The sequence below is a fragment of the Oncorhynchus mykiss genome, chromosome 10 (genome assembly GCF_057628025.1).
Source record: "Oncorhynchus mykiss isolate SJ-2025 chromosome 10, ASM5762802v1, whole genome shotgun sequence".
Classification (NCBI taxonomy): domain Eukaryota; kingdom Metazoa; phylum Chordata; class Actinopteri; order Salmoniformes; family Salmonidae; genus Oncorhynchus; species Oncorhynchus mykiss.
Genome location: NC_143031.1, coordinates 37,171,859 through 37,199,804, shown reverse-complemented (window position 1 = coordinate 37,199,804; position 27,946 = coordinate 37,171,859). Strand labels below are relative to the sequence as shown.

The 27,946-nt window shown below is 41.2% G+C and overlaps 2 protein-coding genes across 3 annotated transcripts in view; both read right to left on the bottom strand.

The window, feature by feature from the left end:
* nectin3b (nectin cell adhesion molecule 3b) overlaps positions 1–11,377 on the bottom strand; it is a 75,700-nt gene extending 64,323 nt beyond the window's left edge. The window contains exon 1 of one of the 2 annotated variants that reach the window (XM_036990194.2): positions 11,149–11,377. In XM_036990194.2, the coding sequence (XP_036846089.1) occupies positions 11,149–11,254 (106 nt within the window). In that variant the 5' untranslated portion in view covers positions 11,255–11,377. The remainder of the gene's footprint in view (positions 1–11,148) is intronic. The other variant, XM_036990195.2, reaches the window with a different exon arrangement.
* Positions 11,378–14,770: 3,393 nt separating this feature from the next.
* On the bottom strand, positions 14,771–23,631 carry diablob (diablo, IAP-binding mitochondrial protein b). Its single transcript, XM_021618318.3, has 6 exons — positions 23,539–23,631; positions 23,126–23,258; positions 22,842–22,967; positions 18,480–18,590; positions 18,196–18,292; positions 14,771–15,860 (listed from the first exon to the last, which is right to left on the bottom strand). Exons 1-6 carry the CDS (start codon positions 23,577–23,579, stop codon positions 15,667–15,669), a joined length of 702 nt encoding a protein of 233 aa, XP_021473993.1. The 5' UTR covers positions 23,580–23,631; the 3' UTR covers positions 14,771–15,666.
* Positions 23,632–27,946: the final 4,315 nt, after the last annotated feature.

The window sequence follows — 27,946 nt, the reverse complement described above, 5'->3', positions numbered from 1 at the left end:
ACGCTTTGGGGCTGCTTTGCTGCCTCAGGGCATGGACAGCTTGCTATCAGAGACAGAAAAATAAATTCCCTAAGTTTATCAATACATTTTGCAGGAGAATGTAAGGCTATCTGTCCGCCAATTGAAGCTCAGACGTTCGGTGATGCAACAGGACAACAACTCAAAAGAGAAGTAAAATAAACAACAGAATGGCTTGAACAGAAGAAAATATGCCTTCTGGAGTGGCCCAGTCAGTCCTGACCTCAACTGGATTGAGATGCTGTGGCATGACCTCAAGAGAGCAATTCACACCAAACATCCCAAGAACATTGTGGAACTGAAACAGTTTTGTAAATGGGAATGGTCCAAAATTCCTCCTGACCGTTGTGCAGGTCTGATCCGCAACTACAGAAAACGTTTGGTTGAGGTTATTGCTGCTAAAGGAGGGTCAACCTGTTATTAAATCCAAGGGTTCACATATTTTTTCCAATCTGCACTGAGAACGTTTACACGGTGTGTTCAATAAAGATGAACAATTCATTGTTTGTGTTATTAGTTTAAGCAGACTGTATTTGTCTATTGTTGTGACAGATGAAGATCGAATACAAATCTAGGTCATTCTAAAGGGTTCACATACCTTTTCTTCCCACTGTACACTGGAGTTGCTTACCAAGACGACATTTAAATGTTCCTGAGTGGCCTAGTTACAGTTTTGACTTAAAATCAGCTTGAAAAGCTATGGCAAGACTTACAAATGTCTGTCTAAAAATGATCAACTTGACAGAGCTTGAAGAATTTTAAAGAGAATAATGTGCTAATATTATACAAGTGTGTAAAGCTCTTAGGGACTTACCCAGAAAGACTCAGAATCACGTTTGGGTGCGATTACAACTAACATGCGTTGACTCACGGGGTGTGAATACTAATGTAAATTAGATACTTCTGTATTTCATTTTCAATAAATTAGCAAAAAATGTCTAAAAACGTGCTTTCACTTTGTCATTATGGGTTATTGTGTGTGTAATCGATTTTGAATTCAAGATGCATCACAAAATGTGGAATAAGGCGAGTGAATACTTTCTGAAGGTACTAGTACCGAATCGATGTTACAAGGTAATTGAGGTAGCTACTGTATGTACATATCGGTAGGGGTAAGATGACTAGCCAACAGGATAGATAGACTGAGCTGTAGCAACAGCGCATGTGGTGAATGTGAAAGCATGTGTGTGGCGTCAGTATGCATGTGTGCGCATTTTGTGTGTGTGCGGGCGCATGAAGTGAGTGTGTGTTGGCGTGTCAGTGTAAGTATGTGTTAGTAGAGTCTAGTGTGTGCATAGAGTGAGTGCAAGAGAGTTCTTTTTTTTAAATTTTTTTTTTTAACTAAGGTCAACACAGGTAGCCATTTGATGATCTATTTAGCAGTCTTGGTTTAGCTGTCTTGTGGCTTGGAGGTAGAAGCTGTTCAGGGTTCCAGACTTGGTGCACTGGTACCGCTTGCCATGCGGTAGCAGAGAAACACTCTATGGCTTGGGTGGCTGAGTCAGAATTTATTTTAGGCCTTCCTCTGACACCGCCTGGTATAGAGGTCCTGGATGGCAGGGAGCTGGCCCCAGTGATGTACTGGGTCAGACTCACAACCCTCTGTAAGCGCCTTGCGGTCGGGTGACTTGCAGTTGTCGTACCAAGTGGTGATGCAGCCAGTCAAGGTTCCTCAATGGGGGAGGAGCAGACGGCAAGAACGGAGAGGAGAAAAACGCAAGGAAATCAAAAGATAGAAGTGGCAGCTGTACAGATAACTCATCCAAAGGGCTTTGACAACTTGAACACGTCAGAAATCTAACACAATATGATGCCCCGTCACCTTATTAATTCAGCCACTTACTTAGATAACTAGTAAATTAAATTTAGGGGTCACGTTAACACTGAAATCTTTATAATTTCTAATCCATAAGAAATCTCTTGCTGCGTTTTGTAAAAGCAGATCTAAAATTATTCTCATTGTCTTTTCTGCTCGGCATTAGACTAATTTAGTGCTTCAGTTGCACTTCTCCACTCAGATGAGAATTCACAAACGGGCATGCTATCAGCAGAGCGCTCTGACTGATATGTAGCTACCTTTCTCCTGTACTTTTCTTGGTGTAGCCAGATTAGTTTTCTCCTGTAAAATGCAAAATTACCCATTTTTAAACATTGGGAAATGAATGTTGGCTATATTTTTATGATAAACAGTTTTTGCAAAAAGTACCTTGCTTTTATATTGTAAGCTCATTTTGCCATATTGTGTGGCTGCCAGGCAAATAGCGTTCCACTTGTTTTCATCTGATGAAAATGAAGCTATTTTATAACAAAATGTGTAGCACAAATGTATTTTCTGTGAAGGAAAACTATAGATGCAAATCGCTGATCACTCTATTGAAGCAAAAACAATGAACACACTTGACTTTCAATATAAAACGTGACCCGTCAATACACAGCTGGACTCACCTGCTCATGCTTTCTCCAGTTGTGCTATTTACAAACAAACACGTGATTGGCCCAACTGTTCTGGGGAACTACGGTAAGTGTCGTAATGTAAAATAATGTGACAGATGAAATTAAGAAATAAAGCAATCTGCTTTATCTTCTAACAAGTTGCACAAGTTGACTGTAGATATTTACTTAAAAAGTAGCTAGAAATACTAAAATGAATAGAAAAACTTCAAATAAATAGTTTCAACAGTATTGACGGTACTGAAAAACCATCCCGTGATGATTTCCAAATAGCCTGGTATACAGTTATGACAAACTTAGCGGGAGTGTTTGTGCTCTCCTGCCAACTTCGGCTACATTTATTTTAATATCTTATTTTAAATCCTCGTAACACAAACAGCAATTTTCTTGGAAAATTTCATCCATTATGAATCGACTCAAACATCCTCCTAAAACAAGAAGAACATCTCGCATCGACAACATGGTCCAGGCTAGGCCAGTTAGCCCTGCAAATTCAGCTAGCTCTACTAACCCAATAAGCCAAGGAAAGCTCAGCTAGCTCCTCACACCATGAGTCCGACATGGCAACCAACGATGTCGACAACCTAAACCAGAGCAAAGGGGTTTTAGCAATCTCTGCCATGAGGGTTGACTTTTCAACCTAACAGGGATTAGTGATGTTAAACGTGACCTTCAAGCCTATTCCACACGCTTGGACGAAGCAGAGGAACGATTTAGCATGGTGGATACTGTCGTCACTGTAAAAACAACAACCAAAAAGTTGGAAAAACAGTTGGCGGACCTTACCTCAAAACTAAGCTCGCTCGAGAACCACCACAGGTGGTCTAATTTGACACTGGTTAATCTACCTGAAAAAGGGGGAAATGGTGATGCAGCTGCATTTTGAGAGATGACTGCCCAAGGCATTGGGGACAGAAAACTTTCCAGACCGAGGGCCTCCCGAGTGGCGCAGTGGTTAAGGGCGCTGTACTGCAGCACCAGCTGTGCCATCAGAGAGACTGGGTTCGCGCCCAGGCTCTGCCGTAACCGGCCGCGACCGGGAAGTCCGTGGGGCGACGCACAATGTTCCCAGAAAGTGTCTAAAGAAATTACAGCATTTCATTAAGGACTTAAATCTATGTGATCCTTGGAGGACTCAGAACCCGAGTAAAAGGGAGTATTCACGTTCCTCGTCGACATTTAAATCATATTCTCATATAGACTACTTTTTTGTTTTTTGCTTATTGCTTCCCAATGTAGCAGGACGTGGATATGATAGTATTGTTCTGAGTGACCATTCCCCTGTGTCATTATTCTAAAGGGATACAAAACTAGTAAAAGGATACTCTAGATGGCATTTGCATCCCAAATGGTTACAGGATCCAGACTTCTTACATTTATTTTACATTGAACACTGACCAAATATCAGCGAGTACCAGAAGGGAGCCTTTCAAAGCATATATTTGGGGGCAAATGATACGTTTTACCAGTTTCAAATCAAATCAATAAAATCTGAAAATGAGAGAGATGGACAGCAAAATCAGAGGATTGGAGAGGGAAGCTTTTTTGGATAACTCAGTAGAAGTAAACCAATAATTATTTGCTTTTAAAGCTCAGTATGAAGAACTTTCAACCTCAATGGCTCCAAACAGCTTAATGAGGCTGAAACAGTCCTTCTATAACCAAGGTGAAAAACCTGGTAAATTGCCTGCTTGGCGCATTAAGAAGTTAAATTCAGACAATTTATGAATTGCATTAATAGCTAAGGACAATTATAAATGGATCCTGTAGCAATAAACCAAACATTTTCTTTATACTACAACTCTGAATCTCCTGAGAACTTAACTAATCATTTTTGGATGGTCTTGATTTTCCCTCTATTTCAGAAGATGCAGAATTTGATCTGGAAAAGGAATGGGATGGTGTTGAAATTTCTGATGCCATTTTCAATATGAAGGGAGGTGAAGAGGCAGGTCCAGATGGGCTCCCAATAGATGTTTAAGGAACAACTTCTAGGGCCACTTTTGGAAATGTATGCTGAATCTTTTCATCAAGGTTGTTTCCCCTCCTCTGTAAGGAGTGGTTTAATCACTCTTATTCTGAAGCCTGATAAATTCCCAACAAAATGGGAAAGTTACAGACCGATATCTCTTTTGAACTCGGACAAAAAAAACATGCTGGTAAAGCCTTAGCCAGGAGATTGGCTAGAGTGCTCCCATATTTAATACACGAAGACCAAAAATACTTCAAGAAAAACCAAGATTTTCACAATGTGAGGAGAGTACTAAACATAGTGCACATGTGTGAAGGGTCCCCTGATACTGCCATACTCTCACTTGATGCAGAGAAGGCATTCGATACAGTTGAGTGATCTTTTTTGAAGTGCTTAAGATATTTGGGTTTGGGAACTACTTCTGTAAATGGATTAAGATATTATATACCGACCCCACTGCAGAAGTTGCCACTAACAACTTGATTTCACAAGCTTTTAATTTTTTGGGGGGCACAAGACAAGGATGTCCGGCCAGCCCAGGACTCTTGCTTTTAGCAATAGAACCCTTTGTCATTGCAGTAAAGGCCCACCTGTCAATTAGTGAAATTAAAACATACGATTTTGAACATTGAGTGGCCCTGTATGCCAATGATACCTTCTTATTCCTAAGAGATCTAAATAATTATCTTCCCTCTCCAATTTAATGAACAACTTGTCAGTTTTCTATAGTTTTAGAATTAATAAAACCAATTCTTCCATCCTTTTCCTGAACAAGCAAGACAGACAGACAGACAGACAGAATCCAGTTGTACAGCATCCATTTGTGAATGCAGAACAAGGTTTCACATATATTGGTATTAAAATCACCAGAAATTTGATTCTTGAGTTGAACAAATTATGAACCCATAGTAACAATTAACAGAATCCATCAACAGATGGACATCATTGCCTATATCTATTATTGGTAGAATAAATATCATTAAGATTAATATTCTGCCCAGATTTCTTAATCTATTGCAATCAATTCCTCTGGCTCCAACACCTTTATTTTTCCCAAAGATCCTCTCAAATTGTATCTGGAGCAACAGAAAACCAATGCTTAGAATTTCTCTTCCTTATTTGCCCTACGACGGGGGGGCAAACCTACAGTGGTATCACTGGGCTGCAATATTTGGTTCTCCAAGAAACCATACTTACCCTAGCTGCTGACTGAAATGTCCACAAAAGGCTTAACTTTAGATGGATATTTGTACTCTGCTCCCTTTAAAACACTAAAGAAGAATACTACTAATCCCTTTTTTGGGGCAATGATAATTTCACACCTGGTAAAAATGACATGGGGGTTAAAGAATGGGCTAGAAAAGGTATTGTTAGCGTAATGGACTAACTGGGCTCATGTTGTTTGAATGAACTAAAGGGAAAATGTAACTTAACACAAAAGCATTTTTTCAAATACTTACAATTGAGAATCTTTATTTTTTCCAGTCTAAAACAATCTGCCCTACAACGTCCTTTGACCACTTTAGAAACACTCTCTGTTAATGTGTTATTTATTTATCCTTTATTTAACTAGGCAAGTCAGTTGAGAACAAATTCTGCCAGATGTGATACAGCCTGGATTCGAACCAGGGACTGTAATGATGCCTAAAGCTCTGAGATGCAGTGCCTTGGGCCACTCGGGAGCACACTCAAATATGGGAGAGGTCAAATTACGTCACTATGGGAAAATAGTAGCTACTCTTAAAGACAACTCTGATAGTAAGATACTTCCGTGGATTTAAGATATGCAGGAAAATATTTCAGCAGAGGACTGGGGTATGATATGCACTAGAGCTCAGATACAGACGATAAATGCCCGCCTGAGATCGTTGCAATACAATTGGATAACGAGAACACGTATCACCCCCTATTAAGCTTCACAAATGTGAAGCTAATATCCCAGACTTGTGTGTTAAATGTAACATGCATCTAGGCACCTTGTATTATTGCTTATGGGAGTGTGCTGAGATCAAGTTTAGGAGCTCAGTACTGAGCTATATCTCAGAGATTACCCCTACCCCAATGCCACTAATCGCTAGACTTTGCATCCTAAATATTTACCTACAGAATATCTCTTTACATAGGAGAGAAAATAAAATGGTTGACCTGTCTATTATAAACTAGATGTTTAATTGCTCTCCACTGGAAGTATGTCAGTTCCCCCTCACTTGGTCATTGGTTAAAATAATGAACATCAAGACTAGCTCTTGAAAAATGTATTTATATAGTGAAAAAGAAAGCCCCAGACTGTCATGATATTTGGGATCCATCTGTTTATTTTGGCAAACGGGTGATATTGTAGAAGCATTGGAACTGGAAACAAGAACATTCTCTCTGTAATTGTTGAATGCCTTATTTGGAACTAATAAATGTGTAAAAAAAATCTAAAAGGATACTTGAGATATATTTTAAATGTTTAATAAATGTGACAAATTTGATTTTTCTTCTCACAGAATCTAGTTTACTCTATATTTTACAGCACACTATGAGTATAATATCACCACGGGTAAACATGTCAAGGTATAAAAAGGGCCTTGAACAAATTGCCACTTTGCCACAATTTTTTTCCAAATATCGTTTGTGATACAAAGCATGTCAAATATCCTTCCTCCCAATTAAGATTCTGTGAGAATTGCCAGAACAATTAGATATGTTCAGGCTATCCTGGCGTGGAATCTCCCACCTGCCTATTAAAAGCCAACCTGCAGCAGTAGGAACAGTGACGAGGGGGGGGGGTCTGCTTGTGGGAACATTGACACCTAAGTAGATGAAAGGCTCCATGTGAAGAGAACATGATTTATTCAGCTTCCCCTCTTTCTCCTTAGAAGCCCCTGGCCTGCCCTTCACAGCGCAACAGCCACAACATGCTGTCTTAATGTTACTACAGGTCAAACAATAAAATTCCATCTAACATTGTGTCTGTTGTCTTGTAATGCCTACCATCAATGACATACAAATACTTTAGAGACAACAGTGATGCATTGAGAGGGTGGGTGTGGGGTCAGTAGAAGGATTGGGCTACTAATGTTTCAATTCCCAAGTCACATCAGTGCCTTCATCGATCCAAGGCAATAAGCAGGCAGACATACTGACAAAAGGGGAAGGAGACAGAGGCTGACTATATAATTAAGAATAGAGGAGGAAAGGAAGAGAGGATTCTCCTAGAACAGAGGGAACAGAGACACAGCAGTCACCAGTGATATTAGAGAAGGAATGCCGGCAGTAATCCCCCGCTCCCCTGTGGTATTTTAACAGTTCCTCCCCTTCCCCTGTTGCCATCAGTCAGTCTGAACACAGCAGCTAATGGCCTTGCTTGGGCCACCTGGGGAAGCTGTCCCACCTCATCGGACCCAAGGTCACATGCTGGCTGGAGACACCTCTGTGTGTGTGTGTGTGTGTGTGTGTGTGAGAGAGAGATTGAGTGAGTCAATAGGGATCTTGAACCAAAATTCACATAGAAATGTGAGTTAAAGATCTGTTCTCATTAAAAGCAAGTCTAAAAAGTAGTAGATAATGTTCTGTGCGCTATTTCTATGCTTCCCATTCTTAAAAGAAAACTCCACCCAAAACCACTCATAACTATCATTTACAGTGCTACATAACACTAATATGTGAGAACAATATTTTTTGTTAAAAAAAATCATTTTATCATTATAATAAGGTTGGCAACAATATATGAAAATCATTGTGGTAATCTGTTGCAGCTCAAGTTGACTCCAAAACCAACAATGCACTGCTAGGTAGCTAGGTAGCAAATGTAGCTACACACAATAATACCAAAGTCAATATCAGCATGTGAAGTAGCTAGTTGGTGCAATTTGTTTAAGCAATTTTACAGCTATCAATTTAGGAATACAAACACACCATTTTCAACCTGCAGCTCGATGTGCATCACAGAGTTGAGTCTGACATTTGCAACAGCACCATGCAATGCACTCTGGACTGAAGAGGCAGACAAATAGGATAAATGTGTTAGACCCTCTGTTAAATGACATTCCTCGAGGTAGAAATATTGCAAAAATATGATCAATGGCTCATTCGAGAGAAGACATGATATTGGCCAGTATTGAAATCTGACACGTATGATGGACATTTCCGCGATCTAAAAGTCGTATTCCTATTCACTTCTAGTGTAGTGAGAGTGGCTTTATCTCAATGCTACGTCATACCAGACACATTTCTGCCTGCTCCAACTGCAATATCTCATCTCAGATACACGTGAAAACATGAATTGAGCCAGGGAATTAATAGAACGTCGCTCAGAGATGCACAAAAACAAAATAAAATGGGTGAATATTTACTTTAAGTTTCATTTTTTGCATGTTACTAATGTTTTTTTACATCAGCTTCAAACTGCTGAAAAGACAATATTTTTGGTTATGGAAAATATATTTCACAGCGATTTAGACGGTACAACGATTCTTTACACAAACTCATTCCATGAAGGGCAGAGTGTCTGCAGATTTTTGTTTTTTCCTTTGAATTAAGACCTAGACAATCAGGTGAGGGGAGTATCTTACTAATTATTGACCTTAATTCATCAATCAAGTACAAATGTGGAGTGTAAACCCGCAGACATTCAGCCCTCTGTGGAATGAGTTTGACACGTGCACTACACTATACTTGCATGTTTTATCACAAACTGCCATTTTTGCAACCAGGAAATGGAAGAGTGATTCTGCATAGGGCATCCTTAATAATTACTAAATACATTGACTATTAACCAGACAGACAACAGAAACGGGTCTCTAGCTCATGAAAAACCAGGAAAAAAATATGTCCCACCATTTATCATGTAAGAGGTGAGTTCAATGATCACAGAACTACCTACCATACGGTCCATATTGGGGCATCATTGATTCTCAAATATTCTTGGAAAGTCATCTTTAGGGCAGGCTGCACAACAACAAAATAATATCACCCAAAATAAAGAACTGAAAACAACCAAAAGTGCATATCAATAATTCCAGGAGAGGAGAAACTGAACAAACTTCACACATACCCTAAATCAATCAGCTTATGTCCCCTTGCTTGACAGCAACTGTTTCAACACCGGTGACAGGTGCTGCCTATTGCAGACCAATTGGACCAATTTGCCACACGTTTATTTCATCTTCTGTCATGGGGGACCATTGTTTGATATTTGTCAGTCTAGTAAATGGAGACAGGTGTCCACAAATAAACTTTATAGATCATCTTCGTAAGTTATATCAAGCACTGTATTACCCACAATTGACTATAACCAGCAAAAGGCTACCAAGTCAAATTCTCTGACTTGGATGATAAAAGCTCAACAGATTGTCCCCAAATCAAACAGATGGAGGATAGTAACAGCTCATATTGATTCGTTCTGGCCCGTTCCTCAAATCCTACATATATCAGAGAATACCTAGTTCCTACTTCTAGGACATAAGACACCACTGATGACTGACAATGTTATATTCTGGAATTTATGCAAGGAGCAGCAATGGGTCTCCACTCTCCAAAACGAGTCATAGTTTGGAGCACTTAAAAATACAAAAATGATGATAACTTCAATTAAATAACAAAATGTAAGGATTGGCTGTTTGGTCAGACATCTTCAGGTAAGATAAAGGACTACGGGTCGTCTCTAGGCCGGCTGGTTGCCTACGGGGTCTCAACTGACGGTTGAGAGATCGAATGGTAGAATGCACAAGGTGCAAGTTCAAAATTTGGTTGTGCATCAGCAACTTTCCTCGTTATGTCAGTCACTAACAGTCACTCAATTAGCCATTTCAGATAATGTTGAGATTGGTAAGTTAGTTTAGCTACCTAAACTAGTAGTAATCATGAACGAATACCAACTGGCACATGCTTGACCTCCAGGGGGCTCCCATTTACCTTGTCACTCACTCAGAAATATTTAACACGGCAAAATGTGTGGAATTGCAGGAAATTTGCGGTAAAACTGCAATTTTTTTCTAAGTCTGCCCCATAGCAAAATGTGTAGAACACAGGAGGTTGGTGGCACCTTAATTGAGAACAGGCTTGTGGTAATGGCTGGAGCAGAATTCCATGTTTTTGATTCCATTTACACTGTTCTGGCTGTTATGAGCTGTTCTCTCCTCAGCAGCTTCCTATGGTGTAGAACTGAAAAATCTTGCTTTAAAACTGCAAAATGTTTACTCCACCCCATGGCAAAATGTGTAGAATTGCAGGATATTAACTTTCAAACTTTTATGTTTTGCCTGCAAGGTGGGGAGGCCCAACCAAATATCGTTTAAGGGCCCCAAAATGTACTGATGAGAGCAACATATGTGCTACCGTGCGGCTCTTCAAATTGCCCCACCACTTATTAAGAGCATCTACCTCAACGTTGCTCCTCGGTGGTTTCCTATGGCAATGTTTCCATGGCAGCCGCGAATCACACCATCATCGGGCAGCGGCACCATACCAGCACTAAACTTCTCAACAAAAGTTCCCCTACCTTGCACAGTCGTTAATGGCAATCGAAAAACAAGTCAACCTTTCGTATAGAAACAATTACAGTCCAAATCTCAAATAAACTACTACAACAAATGTTTTGTAGACTGTGTAAGACGAGACCCAAGTCGGCTTGCTGCCGCGCTCTCACTGAATGCACTCAGAACTTCTCAAAATCTTTTACATTGGATAATGTTACCGAGCGTTCACAGTGTATAGCATACCTGTCAAGATGTACAGAAGAACAATAAATACAGCATGCTGTCCTTTGTAAAGCGGGTAATTCCTTAGGCAAGGCAGGAACATTTTGAAAGTAGAGCCGTCTTCCATCGAACACGTTTGTCTGTCCGCCGGACTACGAAACCTCCTCAGCAACAACTCCAAACTGCGATTGGACTGTACCACTAGAGCACCCAATAGGGGGGCTCACCTGATTCCAGCGATACAGTCAAATGAGAAGCAATCCTCCAGCACACCATCCCTGAAAAAATTGTGTCATATATAGATTACGTCATCCATATTGTAAATAAAGATTTATAAATTTATGCTACAGTTGAAGTGCACATTTACTGAGTAGGCCTATGAAATAAGATGTGTTTCTGAACGGGGGTCATTTCCCCGTGGTAATTGGTAAGTAAAAACACATTACCTATCATTAATTAACTGAATAATTAATAAAGATTTTTCTGAATGAGATCAATATAAGAGACATGAGTAACAATATGGCCTGAATTTTGATCAACAGCTGATTAGACATATTTTGCGGTTTGCAACAAATCTTTAGTTAAAGGGATATTACACAAATATGTATTCTAAGCAAGTGGAGGTTGTAATCAGACACATTGTTATATACAGCATGGAGAACGCAGCACATTGAGCATGGCACATGTGCCAGTGTGGTCCACATCCATTGCTGTAAGCCTATCTCTGCTCCCCATGTCCGAATTCCTTCCTGTTCCCATGCATGTTTGGCCCAGTCACCTCTCTCTGAAGGCAAGTTAACTCAGGACCAGCATCAGCCTTAATCCCCTGTTCCCCACTGGTAATCCCCCCACTTTAACCTCTCTCCAAAAACCCAATCTGTGCATCCGTCCCCCTGCCGTTCTTCAACAACTAGGACACACAACCCCAAGTCTAATTGGGGCGTTCAGAAATTAGCTAGCTAATCCTTGCAAACAGCAATTGTGGGGGGCACCCCTCCTTTTGGCTGGAACCTAACCAGGTCAGTGCTTTAATTTGAGTCTCATATTCTGTCTTCTCAAGAGCCACCAGGGACACAATTACTCTCCTGACACCCTATTCATCCATGTGTGTGTGTGTGTGTGTGTGTGTGTGTGTGTGTGTGTGTGTGTGTGTGTGTGTGTGTGTGTGTGTGTGTTGGGATGTGTTCTGAATGTCTTTCCATCTGATTTATGAGATGGGGAAGAATCTATCTTAAAGTGCCCTAGCCATTGTGAAGGATGCTAAGAATACTTTTCCGACCACAACAAAAGAAGACTGTTTTTTTAAAAGCACAATGTCCTAGTATTGGATTCTAAGAGATACATTGTCAGATTAGTAATGAAATTCCATTAATAATGGGGTTATAAAGTGCTCAGACACTGATATCCGACTGTTTGAAAAAAGAGAGAATGTTTATAGGCTACTAGGCTAGATACCAGTCAGCCAGAGCCATTATTACTTGCACAGATGCAGGCTTACTGTTGGTGCAGTCTTATTGTTAGGGAGTCTGTCAGAGTTTTGATGGTGAGAAAAAGTGGAACCGATACATGCTTCATTTGTTTCATTTTATGATCTATGGTTACACCACACTCATGGCCTCATCAAAATACAATGACTTCAAAGTTTGACCAAACTCTCCCACAACCCCTCTTCACGGGGTAGCGAGTGGCTGTCATTACAGAAACATTGTGCCTGCCTGTCAGTAGCCCCAGCAGCAGAGCCCAGAGAGCTTTCACCTCGATGTGCCTGAGAGCAGAGGCACTCATTCAGCTCAAGACCTTCTCATCTGCCATGGATTAGATCAACTGAGACCTGAAACTCGACACCGTGTTCTATTTCAATCTATTTCCCCCTCTAGCTGTCTCAAACTTCAATGTTTTTATTTTTTTAAACTTTCACATCCCTCAGGTGTCTTCACTTTTTCCATCACAACCTTTTCCACTGATGCAATACCTTAATTCATGCAATGAGGACATATATTAGGATTTCATAAAGCAGTCAAGTGAATATGAAATAAAACATATTTCATTATTGTGTTCACAGTGCAGTGTGTTTATTGCTTCACCAACAGAAAATATAAAAATAAGCTGGTCTTGCAAGTGACTCTTAATCTCAGATCTACCATATTAACTCAATTTTTAAGTCTATGGAACTTGTTTGTGTGTGACTTAAAATCAATGTGTCTTATCTGCTTGCATGTTCCCCTCTATATCATTATAGAGACATACATCTGTTGCTATGCAAATAATCTAGAACCAGACTGCAGAATCCTCTTCTCCCGATCACCCCATTTCACAAGTTCTACCCTTAAGAACAAACACACACACCCACCAGACTTTACACCAGACATAGGTCATACAAACACGCAAGCACACACACACAAACAAATGGAAACATCACCGGCAGTTAATGTCCTCTCCTGTTAATCTTAGATTAATACTTTGCACTCTGATCCATGTTAGTCTGATGAATGCTGTGCATGTTCTTGTCATCACCTTACCCACATGGTTTGCTAATGAAAGAACACATCTGCATATCTTTAGCAGGAACATGGATGGTTTGTTTTGAGAGAGGCAGCATTATTAAAAGGTAGAGAAGTAAAACAATTGCACTACCATTGTCAGACACCAGAGCACATTAGTTACACAAATTCTCTGGTGGGACCATAATACACCTGTTATAAAGCATAACTGATGAAATGAAACAATAAATTGAAGCCGAGGGCGATAGAGGAAAAGGAACTGTGTAACAGCATAACTTTCACTTTGAACAGGAACTATGACGACATTTTTGATGGTGGATTTGTGGTCTCTTTAAAACTGTTGTCCTGTGGCTGGGATAACAAACATCCCGTCGTGCAATCCGTGTTCACATTGTTGCCTTTCACAGAGCACTTTGTCTCTCTGAGGAATGTTGAGTAAGCCTCAAGGGCTCTTCAGTGAGTGCCAGGGGGATTGGAGGGGCTGGTGGAAGTGAAGCTCAGTGTAATAAGTGCAAGTCCCCCTTTATCCTTTTATTCTGTGGGTCTCCTCCCCCCATACATCTATCCATCTTTCCTGCCCTCTTAAACACGTGTCTGTCTTGGCCATGGGCAGGTCTGAGACTGTTTAGCATAATAAGTCATTTAGAAAACAGAGGGAACAAACTGAACACTATCAAGTGTCCAGTTTCCCAGGCCAGGGGATGGATGGACGAATGTTCATCTGCAGCTCCTTAGGTGCCCCTTGATAACACTCTCTGTATCCCTACAAGGTTTTCATTGGACAACATGTTTTCCCATGGACAGTTATACTTTGTACTCTATTCAGGCTGAGTTACTTTTAGAGTTCTAGACCATTTCACTCAGCTTTTCACATGAAGGCTAAATCCTTAAAGAATCACAGTGAAAAAAATACCATGGATTTTGTGCCTTAAAGTGATTGAACCTGGGGTATACTAAGGGCCTGACGTTTTAAACCTCAGCACTCTAATATCAAGATGAGTTCACACCGAAGACCAAGTTGTACGCGTCAATGAAGGGGAAAGATAGACACCATTTGAAAGAGAGAACTGAGAGATCTCTAAAGTGAGTGCATTATAATAATACCACTATAAAGTGTTGCATTCATTCACTAGAACCTAGTCTGAATTTCCACTCACATTGAGTATCTTTATTCCTCCCAAGCTTGCACCTCATCATGCATGAGTAGATTGAGTTGAGAGCTGCACAGAAAAGACATGAACCTACAGCGACATCTGCTGGCCATAAATAAATCAAAAAGGCAGTGACACTGGGAACACAGCATGCTGCTACTCATTTGGGACCCCGGTTCAGACTTGAGATAAGAATACTTAACATGGACTTAAGGCAACATTTGACTCTAGTTCATGTTAAGTCAACTTAAGGCAAAGTGCATAAGAAATGTAAGTGTTTCTGCCCAGACCAAACGCTCTGCTATTGGCATGTTACATACTAGTAACAATAGAATCAGAAATCAACCTTTTTTTACTTGCATTTAAAAGTGACAACTGATACACAAACAAGATCAGACAGCAATAAAACATTTAAAAAGTCACCTTTTGGCTACCTTTAGAGTCACAACAATACTTGCATTTTTCAGCACTTAACTCCTAAAAGTACTTAATACATTATCTAAAAACACAGCAGTGAAAGCTGTAATCTCAAATTGCACTTCTCTGCTTAAATGCACACAAACACAACAGCAGTATATTCACATTAGCAACAAAATAACAATATTTAATTTGTAGAGCTTATATCCCACACTCAATGCAAAGTATTGGACACACAAATTGGTTCCCATGATGAGTCAAAACGTATCAATAACTGATCAGCGGTCATAACAAGAAAATCCCCTCCACTCTAAATTCCATTCATCAAGAGGTGTATCACCACTAGGCTGCCATACAGGCAGCATCAATGTACAGTCCATGTGGCCTAGTAGTCACATCATACAAACAGAATCAGGTGGACAAGACTGTAAATGGTTCAAAGCTGTGGGAATGGATGTAATAAAGTAGAGTTAGTCCTCTCGCAGATATGCCTCAGGGATGTCTTCTTCCTCCATGGCGGCAGGTAGCTTGATCCTTTGACTGTCCTCTGCTTTGGACTCCTTTAGTTTCTTCTCTGCCTCCATAAAGAGCTGTCTGATCTGATTGACATGAGACTGCGCCACCTGGAGGCTGGTCTGTGCTGTCACAGACGCCTGGTCAGCACCTGAAAAAAAAAAAAAAAAAACTGTCTACAACCAAGGACCAAAACAGACACAGGTGGACACTCATTGTCTAGGTTCTCTATTCCCACCCCCAATGAAATAATGAACGTTCATCTTAATTATTATTATTTATTTATTTATTAAATCCCAAAATAATGTGTGCCATTTGAAATAATTAAACTCAGCAAAAAAATAAAAACATCCCTTTTTCAGGACCCGGTCTTTCAAAGATAATTTGTAAAAATCCAAATAACTTCACAGATCTTCATTGTAAAGGGTTTCCCATTTCCCATGCTTGTTCAATAAATCATAAACAATTAATGAACATGCACCTGTAGAACGGTCGTTAAGACACTAACAGCTTACAGACGGTAGGCAATTAAGGTCACAGTTATGAAAACTTAGGACAAGAGGCCTTTCTACCGACTCTGAAAAACACCAAAATAAAGATGCCCAGGGTCCCTGCTGATCTGCATGAACGTGCCTCAGGCATGCTGCAAGGAGGCATGAGGACTGCAGATGTGGCCAGTGCAATAAATTGCAATGTCCATACTGTGAGATGCCTAAGACAGCACTACAGGGAGACAGGACGGACAGCTAATCGGCCTCGCAGTGACAGACCACGTGTAACAACACCTGCACGGGATTGGTACATCTGAACATCACACCTGCGGGACAGGTACAGAATGGCAACAACAACTGCCCAAGTTACACCAGAAACGCACAATCCCAACATCAGTGCTCATACTGTCCGCAATAGGCTGAGAGAGGCAGGACTCAGGGCTTGTAGGCCTGTTGTAAGGCAGGTCCTCACCAGACATCACCGGCAACAATGTCACCTATGGGCACAAACCCACCGTCGCTGGACCAGACAGGACTTGCAAAATGTTCTCTTCACAGATGAGTCGCCGTTTTGTCTCACCAGGGGTGATGGTCAGATTCACGTTTATTGTTGAAGGAATGAGCGTTACACCGAGGCCTGTACACTGGAGCGGGATCGATTTAGAGGTGGAGGGTCCGTCACAGTCTGGGGCGGTGTGTCACAGCATCGGACTGAGCTTGTTGTCATTGCAGGTAATCAACGCTGTGCGTTACAGGGAACACATCCTCCTCCCTCAAGTGGTACCCTTCCTGCAGGCTCATCCTGACATGACCCTCCAGCATGACAATTCCATCAGCCATACTGCTCATTCTGTGTGTGATTTCCTGCAAGACAGGAATGTCAGTGTTCTGCCATGGCCAGCGAAGAGCCCAGATCTCAATCCTATTGAGCACGTCTGGGACCTGTTGGATCAGAGGGTGAGGAATAGGGCCATTCCCCCCAGAAATGTCCAGGAACTTGCAGGTGCCTTGTTGGAAGAGTGGGGTAACATCTCACAGCAAGAACTGGCAAATCTGGTGCAGTCCATGAGGAGGAGATGCTGCATTAAGTACTGCAGTGCTGGTGGCCACACCAGATACTGACTTACTTTTGACCCCCCCTTTGTTCAGGGACAAATTATTCTATTTCCGTTAGTCACATGTCTGTGGAACTTGTTCAGTTTATGTCTCAGTTGTTGAATTGTATGTTCATACAAATATTTACACGTTAAGTTTGCTGAAAATAACGCAGCTGACAGTGAGAGGTAATTTATTTTTTTGCTGAGTTTTAGACTACATTTCATAAAATGATATGACTCATCACAATTGACTAAGAAATTATACTTTAATGATAAATTGTAATTAAAATTCCATTAATTGGAAACTAAATTAATGAGGCTGCACAAACATGAGTTTTCCATTCATACAACATGTAGGGTAAATTATCACAGTAGATTACCCATGGTAAAATAGTAAATACTTTATTTCAGTTGTATGGAATGATTGTCAAATAGATCAAGTCGCCCTTAGTCTGTTTAAAAAGTAGGATTCATTTGTTCTGATTATTATACCCACAAGAGCGCAAAATCTTGAAAAATGTTGGCAGCAATCAGAACTAAAAGAACCTGGAAATCCACTTTAGGGAGTGGTAAATCAGTGGCCATGGGTTGCAATTGATATCAGCTGTGCGGGTAATTTTAGAACGTATTGATGGTTTAACAAGAGATTACCTTGTTAGTACACTGGCAAATGTTCCTTGCAATAGACCCAGAAGCACTGGTAGGTTGCCAGGTCCCAGATCTGTTTGTGCCATCATGTCATGTTTGGCATGACAAGGAGTGGAATGATAGCACAAACAGGCTGGTACGCAGGCTAACTGGTAGGGGTATAGGCGGGTCAACCTGAAGTGAACATAAAAATCCTAACAAATCTACTTTCTACCATCCAATCTGGGAGTAGGTACATAGGATACAGTACCCGCGTTGTATGCCGTTTCAGCTGCCAGTTTAGAGAGGTTGATGGCCATCATCCAGTTAGACTCAAACCTCTTACAGTCCTCCCTCAAATCACTCACCTAGACAAAGACAGCAAGAGATGGGACAAGGACAGGACTTGAGTTACTCATCCGGTAAAAACATAAATTTCTGTGACGTTAAATTAACAAATACAGCGGGTGAATGTTGACAGGGAATAGTCTAAGCTAACAAGGCAGCCTGAGTAGTGCATGACCTTTGACCTCTTAAACCACTGATGACACCTACCTCCTGGCGCTGGCGAACAATCACTTGCCAAACAGAGTCCTCCTCCGAAGGGGTCAGCTTGCTGCCTGAGGCAACATAGTGCTTGTGTAGGGTCACCAGTGTATGTATAGTCTAGAGAGAAAATGCAGACATTAGCTAGCTGGCTAAGACAGACGCACAAACTTACAAACCAACACGTGCAAGTATATAATGTGTGTACACAAGTGGAGTGTCCTAAATTGAACGGTGCTGTGATGTCATACACTGCTCGTGCAGCTACAGTAGGGCTATGTTTGTGTCAAACCTAAGATAAAGCCACATTACTGGAGATTGCAGACTTCCACTGTCACAGACAAATATATTTCAGAGTTTATGAATGGACAGTAGAATGAATCCACAGTAAAAGCTGAGTAGAGGAGAGTGGGGTCTGTTGAGCCAACCCTTGCTTCTAGGAAACAATACACAAAATCATGTGACCACATTTAGGAAGAGTTATTCAATTTATGAAGGAAGAAACCACATGGAACAAACTGGTAAGCCAGTTTTTAATATACAGTATGTGGACACCCCTTCAAATGAGTGGATTTGGCTATTTCAGTCACACCCGTTACTGACAGGCGTATATATTTATTTAAAAAAAAAAATATTTAAACAAATTAGGCACACAGCCATGCAACCCCCCACAGACAAACATTGGCAGTACAATGGCCTTACTGAAGAGCTCCAGTGACTTACAACATCACAGAATGCCACCTTTCCAACAAGTCAGTCCATCAAATCCCTGCCCTGCTAGAGCTGCCCCAGTCAACTAACTGTAAGTGCTGTAATTGTGAAGTGGAAATGTCTAGGAGCAACAACTCAGCCGCAAAGTGTACATTCTTTGTGTTCTGTATGGTCCGCCATCTTATGTTCTGTGATTCTAGAAGCAGAAGCACTAGTTTAGAACACCTACATATACTGAAACTGGACAATATTAGAAGTTCAGATTCATAAGCTACAGGCAGAGTGGGACTGGCGAGTGCTGAAACAAAAATATATACATTTTTTTAAATAAATAGGTCCTCGGGTGCAACAATCACTACAGAGTTCCAAACTGCCTCTGGAAGCACTGTCAGCAGGTTTCCATAGCCAAGCAGCAACACACAAACCTAAGATCACCATGCTCAGTGCCAAGCGCCGACTGGAATGGTGTAAAGCTCGCCGCCATTGGGCTCCGGGGCAGTGGAAACACATTCCTTTGGCGTAATGAATCACGCTTCACCCACTGGCAGTCCGACGGATGAATCTGTTTTTGGCGGATGCCAGGAGAATGCTACCTACCCCAATGCATAGTGACAACTGTAAAGTTTGGTGGAGGAGGAATAATGGTCTGGGCTGTTTCATTGGGTCGGGCTAGGCCCCTTAGTTCAAGTGAAGGGAAATCTTAATGCTACAGCATACAATTCCATTCTAGGCAATTCTGTGCTTTAACTTTGTGGCAAAAGTTTAGGGAAGGCTCTTTCCTATTTCAGCATGACAATGCCCCTGTGCACAAAGCAAGGTCCATACATAAATGGTTTGTCGAGATCAGTGTGGAAGAACTTGCCTGGGCTGCACAGAGCCCTGACCTCAACCCCATCGAACAGCTTTGGGATGAATTGGAACGCAGACTGTGAGCCAGGCCTAATCACCAAACATCAGTGCCGACCTCACTAATGCTCGTGGCTGAATGGAAGCAAGCCCCCGCAGCAATGTTCTAACATCTAGTGGAAAGCCCTCCCAAAAGAGTGGAAGCTGTTATAGCAGCATGGGGGGGAACCAACTCCATTAATAATGCCCATGATTTTGGAATGAAATGTCCGACGAGCAGGTGTCTGCATAATTTTTGTCATGTAGCGCATGTCAAAAAAATTAAAAAGGATTTTCACAAAGTCAAACGAATGTACTGTGTTGTAGATACAAGCAATCAATAAACTATACCAAAGTAGATAGTTTTCTACATCAGTTGGGGTCTTTATAAGCCACAATATGAGGTCCTGAACCTATCATGAAAGTGCATCCTGGTAGCTGTATGGGCTAATAGTAAAAATGCTTGCCTGGGGGTAAGTTGAGCCAAAGGCCACCATACAAATTATGATTATATTTTGTCTGTTTTACACATGTATAGTATTTTTGCAATGAACTCAAGATTTGCATTGTTAGAGCCAACTTTCCCACCCCATGTATACTGAAGTAAAACAAGACCCCCTCGAGGTTATTGAGAGCAGCCAAGGAAGTGCGAGAAGTCCATTTGAGCAGCAGCAAGATCCTATTTACTGAATAACACTGAAGAGAAATTGACAAAAATAAAACATGTACTTTGCAAAAGAGAGGTTATGACAGAGTAGCAGAAGTGCACAAGGTCTTATCCGATGCCATGGAGTCTGAGCTTGCTAATCCTATCAAGAATTTCACGTGGGCTTAGAAACCTCAAATGTAGAGAAATTTCCTATGAATTGGCACATCCCTGTCCCAGACAACTGGTCAAGAAATGTAAGGGTAAATAATATTAAACAGAGAGATCTATATCTGAATGTAGGCATACATTTAAGATATTGTATATCATACCGACATTGCATTAATTAAACTGACCTACCAGCACCATCACCCACTTATCCCAAGGCGGCTCAACTTACCCTGTCCCTATGCTTAACTTAACCTACCCCGGGTAATGGGTGTGCCAAGAGACCACTTTTTTTGGACAAGCTATGTTTTCAGAAACATATGTTTCTAAAGGGATACACAACATCCTGAAATATATGTCGATAGCTTTGTTAGAACTAATTCTATATTTCCCTGACGTAGTGATGCTGAATGTAATTGGCTAAACATACCCCACTCTCCCCTAATACAGTGAAGTATGCTGAACACTGGCCTAGGATAATCACTTTTGTGACATATGAAGGATGTTAGGTGACAACAAACAATGGACAATATGAAAGAACTTTACAAAAATGGTAAATGTCAATGTGATAGTTAAGACAAAAAAATATTTTGAAAACATTGTGGCAGTTGTTACCCATGACAAAAAAAAATCCCAATACTGTACATTATGATATTTACACAATATGAGCTCAAATGTAAAGCAAGTGCCGTGCTAAGGACTTTCTAATCTGTTTTGTGAAGCCCGCGAAATTGGTGAGTTAATATTTGTGATGTGTATTCCTCAACTTGTCAGATTAAGATCAATATAACATTGTATGGCCAAGAAGTGCAGGAATATCCTGAGGGTGTTTCACAGTCATCGGATGCCTTTTGACTGGAATATAAGGTAAATTGTTTTTTTCTTCGCTTCTGTCATTCAGATGTTTTCAGAGATGGGTTGTCAGGAATTGGTCCAAATTCACCTTTAGCCACCCACATTTCTATGACAAGTGGTAACTGCTAGCTGTGTGGGAGTACCTGACACCGTTGGCTGAGGCAACGTTGCGTGGCATTGGCTGTATTGTGATGTTTTATTCTTTAAAGTAAAAACTACCAGAATTCAGTAGCTACAGCCCTACAGTCGATAAAAACATAGCTGAATACCAGTGAATTGAAAATGTGTTCCATCTACATTATCTTACTGTGAAGCTGGATAGGAGGCAGCTCACTGTCTCGTCTGTGCATAGGCAAATTATTTGCTTCAGTTAAACCTCCCATGGCCAAGAGCAACTAGTCAACACCAAAAATAACATTACAATGTAACCTAACAGGTAGGCCTACCTTAGAAGTAAGCTTTTACACTAGTAGCCTTCTGCGTTGAAGTTCAGACTTAGTGAGAAGTGTGCGTCTGTTAGGCTGTGTGTCAGATGGTGTTTGTGTAGGTGCTGTGTGTATTAACTAATTTCCATAAATGTGTACAAAAAGTTGTATTCTAATTTCATAAATTGTTACAAACTCAGATTTGCATAAAGCAGTCATATTTGTTAATATTACCACCCTACTTTAAATTATTGAGCTTAAATGACAGTAAATACGTATTCCATAAAGACTAATTTGTATATTACATGTCTATCTTGAATAAAATACAATTTTAATAAATTATACTTTCATTTGAATCATCCCTGCTCTACATCAGCCCTGAAAATGTCATTACAATATGACCATGCTATATTGAAATACTAAACTAAATGTGTTGAATTTAAGAATCCAAACAGGTGATTTGGAGCCACAATTGACTAAGGATTAACATTGACCTGGCCGTGACTACTGAACTTTTCCGATAACTTGAAAATAAGATCTCAGCTATGGTAAGTCCTATCCTAATGAATCAACGTGTTTTATGTTCCTGCAAAGCTTCTATATAGCATGGGATACAAAGTATAACATCAAAACCCAAGTTTAATTGTCTCCTAACACATGGTAATGTGAAAAAGCGGTTACCTTAACGTACTGTGTGAATGAGTCTACGAGTGCCAGGGTGGTCTGAGAGAGGAAGGTGTTGGTGCTATCTGTGACCAAAGAGGATGCCCTGCGGACCAAGGCTTCATGAGATAGGTTGTCTTGTTTCTAGAAGAGGGCATAGAGATGGATGGTTAGCTTAGCTAGTCTTATTTTTGGTTTAGTTTTCGACTGAATTGAAACATGAAACTGATGAAGGAATCTACAACTGGCTTACAAGTATGCATGACTAGCTAACTGTATATCGTTTAAATTTGTAAAACAACCTGTGAGAAGGGCACTGCACATAGGCCACCAATAGCAGACAGCGATATCCAGTTCTTCCGGATCACCGTGGGGATTTTCATGGCTTGTCGGCGCACCAACGCCCCACTGAGTCTCCCCAGGTTTGAGGCATAGCTATAGGACAGAGAGATAAAAATTTAAATCACGAAGTGAATTGCCATTTCAAGATACCACTACCTACGTGTAATGAAGTAGCTAAGAACAGTAACATTAGCTAAACAATCATATCTAGCTAATGTTAGCTAGCTCGCATAGCTAGTTTTGTTTCGACATATCCAAACGCTAATTAACGTTAACCCTTTGGAAATACATCGGCCTTACATAGCCTAGCTGTTAATATTAGGTCAAACTTGACACATGTATAATTTAGTACGTGAATTAGCTGATAACTTACCTCAAGCCAATACAAAAAAAACCTCTCCTGAACGCCGACATATTAGTCTGACGTAAGAGGAAGTTATTCTTCGTCTATGGTATTTTGACGATTGCACAATTTAATGTGCATTCGCCACCTACTGTGCGGGAAGGAAACAGGATTCCCCGAAATACCAACCAAAACTATAAAAACAACCGACCAAAAAATAAACTTAACTAAATAAGAAAATATTTATACAATTTTTTAAAATCTGATCCCTACACAAGCTCAAGGAAACCAGGAAGGGCGGGTCTTCCGGGGCCATTATCCCTTGCAAGTCTTCAGGTGTAAAATCCCCAAAACTGTTCTGCTGAAGACACAATAATGTCCAGTTTCTTAGATTTCTTTGAGACTTGTGCCGTACAGTTCATAACTGTGGCAATGAACGCCACAAAATCCACCTTTTTAACACAGAGGGTATCTTTTGACTGGCAGCAAACATTTACTACAGGCTCTGGTGCGTCCACTACCAAATCTTCACTAGTTATCACAATTCTTTTAAATCAACTCCGCATAGGAGATTCAATTGACGGCTCTAACTTTTGCCACCTCAATCTCCTTCACTCTTACAGGGCACTCCAGGAAACTTAGGAATTTGTATAAGATGGAGCCAGAGGGGATGGCTGCCATTTTATGGGCTCTTAACCAACCGTGTTATTTTGTTTGTAACTTATTTTGTACATAATATTGCTGCTACTGTCTCTTATGACCGGAAAAAGCTTCTGGACATCAGAACAACGATTACTCACCTTGAACTGGACAAATTTTTCTTTAATGAGTCAGACGAGAGGGATTTACTCCAGTCACCCAACAAGGCCCTCATCCCCGTCATTCACAGGAGAAAGAGACAGAGATATCGCGGAAGGAGATTGGGGTGAGTGGCTAATCTGCCTGTGCCATCGGTATTATTCAGAGGTGTGGACTCGAGTCACATAACTTGGACTCGAGTCAGACTCGAGTCACAAATACGATGACTTGCAACTCAACTTTGACTTTAACACCAATGACTCGTGACTTGACTTGGACTTGAGCCTTATGACTCGACCTGACTTGATACCCTCCCCAAGCCCAAATATTAAAAATGATGCTATTAAAAAAACTGTGCAGTGCATCAACTCTTCATTTAACGGATTACAGTTTGAATCGGACAGCAGCCAATCAAATTGTGCCAGCTGAGAAAAAGTTATGTGGCAGTGCAGAGGAACGTCGGCGGGTGAATCCAGATGGAACCCTCAGAAGATGATACCCCAAATGATTATTTTCGGATAGGTCAACAAAAAAACAGATTGCAGTGGACCTCCCGGGTGGCGCAGTGGTTAAGGCCGCTGTACTGCAGCCCCAGCAGTGCCACCAGAGACTCTGGGTTCGCGCCCAGGCTATGTCGTAACCGGCCGCAACCGGGAGGTCCGTGGGGCGTCGTCCGGGTTAGGGAGGGTTTGGCCGGTAGGGAAATCCTTGTCTCATCACTCACCAGTGACTCCTGTGGCGGGCCGGGCGCAGTGCACGCTAAGGTTGCCAGGTGGCTGGCTTCCGGGTTGGATGGCGCCGGTAAAAAGCAGCTTGGTTGGGTTGTGCATCGGAGGACGCATGACTTTCATGTCTCTCCCGAGTAGCTACATATTGGATAGTAGCTAAAACATTTGGATACCATGAAATTGGTGAGAAAAAGGGGTAAAAAAATTAAAAAACAGATTGCGGACACACCGCTTCCCGAAGTTGTAACAAACGGACCAGTTCGTAGCTGGATTCTTCACCGATCTTTTATACTTTCTCCGGAACATTTGTTTGTTCGTACCTCAAGTTCTGTGAGGTGGAAGAAATTCCTTTGTTCTCTATGAAAATTTACTCTGCCTCTTATACTGTGTGGCCATGTGGCAGGGTCTTCTCCTCGGGAATTTACGACCTCTCTCTGACCACAGCAGCCTAGTTGAAGGAGGCAAGGGGGAGGCAGGGAGAGGGGGATGGGGCTTGCTATACCCAAAGAGGGCAACGTCATGACATACCCCCCCCCTGATGGTTTGGATCTTGTTTGTCCTGCAAGTTACAAATCAACATAAAATCATGAACACGTGATGTCCTGTTTGTAGATCATCGTTGCAGTCCCTTCTGGTGGTTGAACTTGGTAGGCTTCCCCCCAGGGCGGGCCAGGGGATGTCCTGGTTGGTGCTCGCCGTTGCCCCCCCCCCCCCCCCCCGGTGGTTTACCTTGGTAGGCTCTCTGACAGCAGGGCATGCCGCCACAAGGATGGGCCGTGGGTGTCCGGATTTAGGGTCGCCGTTCCGGACCCGTCGTCTGGTCGTCGTCCAGACTGGAAGATCTGAGCAGTAACTTAGGCAGATGTTAACAACGCACACACACTCATGAAATATATATAATTACATTAATTCCCCAATGAGCAGCGTTGTGGCACTAAGTGATGGTTGTATGGGGACTTTGTTTATGGCTCTATCACTTCCTAAGTGTCAAAGGAACTGAACCGAAAAGGAATGAAAGCATAAGCAAAAGATATACAAAATATAGTTCTCACACAAAAATAATCTAATTGGACTATATTCTATGTCATGACGTTGGCCTGGGGGGTAGGTTTATGACAGTCATAAATACCTCTTCCCCACCTTTTTCCTCTGTCTACCCTACTGATGTTACATTTGCAAAAACCTTGGTTAACATAGATATTCTGGGAACATCAGAAGGTGGGGGGAAATGATCTATATTCTGGTAATCCGAACAATTGAACATATGCGGTGGTACTTAATGAATATGATGTCAGTTTGAGGAATAGGAAGGAACAGACAGAGTATCCCGTCTATCACCCAACGACATTACTACAACGTATCCAATTGACCACCAGAGACATTCTTCAAAGGACTCGGTTTGGCAACATGGCCTTCCATCTACCACCAACCTACCGAAGCGCAGCTCAGAGTAAATATTTATTGCATTTTTCTTTTCCAAATGGGCGGTAATTTAGAATGCATCAGATACTGTATTTACGATAGCACAGCTTCTCCCTGTGTCCCTTAGTCTTCCCGCTCTTTCACTCAAACCCAGCCCTTTTCCTTTGTGTAACAAGCTGTCATATCTGTTCCGCCCACTAGGGACGTTTTCCTTTATGACGTAATTTGTAGTCAAGTTATGATTTAATCATGTGTATGTGTAATTCTGTGTGATTAGTTAGGTATTTAGAGTTTATTCGGATGATAACAGCTCTATAAATATTATTTTGTACTGCCCGACTCTCTAGCTAATTACATTTATATGATTAGCTCAATCAGGTGATATTAATTACGGAGAAATTATTTTATAGAATAGCATGTCATCACTTAATCCGGCATAGCCAAAGACACGACATCTATATACGTCCAATGTTCTGGCAAAATGACTATCATGGCATTGTCTCTAATGCCATATCTAGGTGTGTTGCTTAGGCACTATCCTAAGTTGATAACTACATGATACGTTTACAGCTGTAAGACACTAGTTTTGGGCAGTCTACAGGGATGACCTATGGACTTCTGGGAAGAAAACTGGTGAGTGCTGTAGAGTCAAAGGCCCAGAAGTAAATGTTCAACTTTACTAAGGCTGGTATTTTGCTTGGACCCTTAAGTGATCCTTACATAAATCCTAATTGGATGTTCCATTGTGCATGTGTGTTTATGCTTACACAAGCGCACATGTCAAGGGAAGAAAACCAAGTATCCTGGCAGATTACAACTTGTACAGAATGAGTCTGACGTAGTCAGGTAATTTTCAGGTCAATGCCTGGAGTTCAGTCAGAATTGGTGTAGAGGGAGTCTGTAGTAGTTTTTACTACAAGTCACTGTGTCTTCCACTATTGTAGTGGTGATAGGTATGAAGTCTATTTCATAGCTATGTTATCACGGAGGAGCTAACCTCACGACGGAAGTACTCTTCAAGTCTTGGACCAGTCGTACGTGGTGTGATCATGGTTAACGATTCTAATAACTTTCCTCCTGAATTGAGGATTCTAATTATTAGTGACGTGTGTTAACCATTGGAAGAGTGCATTGGAGATTCCCTTCCACGCGTTGCACTCTGAGTGACTCCTATGTCGCTATTGTCAAGGGTAATTTGATTGGTGAGGTCTCTAACCTTCTTACTGATTGTAGCTGTACTGACTGTTGCTGGTATTGGTACAGTGCCTTGCGAAAGTATTCGGCCCCCTTGAACTTTGCGACCTTTTGCCACATTTCAGGCTTCAAACATAAAGATATAAAACTGTATTTTTTTGTGAAGAATCAACAACAAGTGGGACACAATCATGAAGTGGAACGACATTTATTGGATATTTCAAACTTTAACAAATCAAAAACTGACAAATTGGGCGTGCAAAATTATTCAGCCCCCTTAAGTTAATACTTTGTAG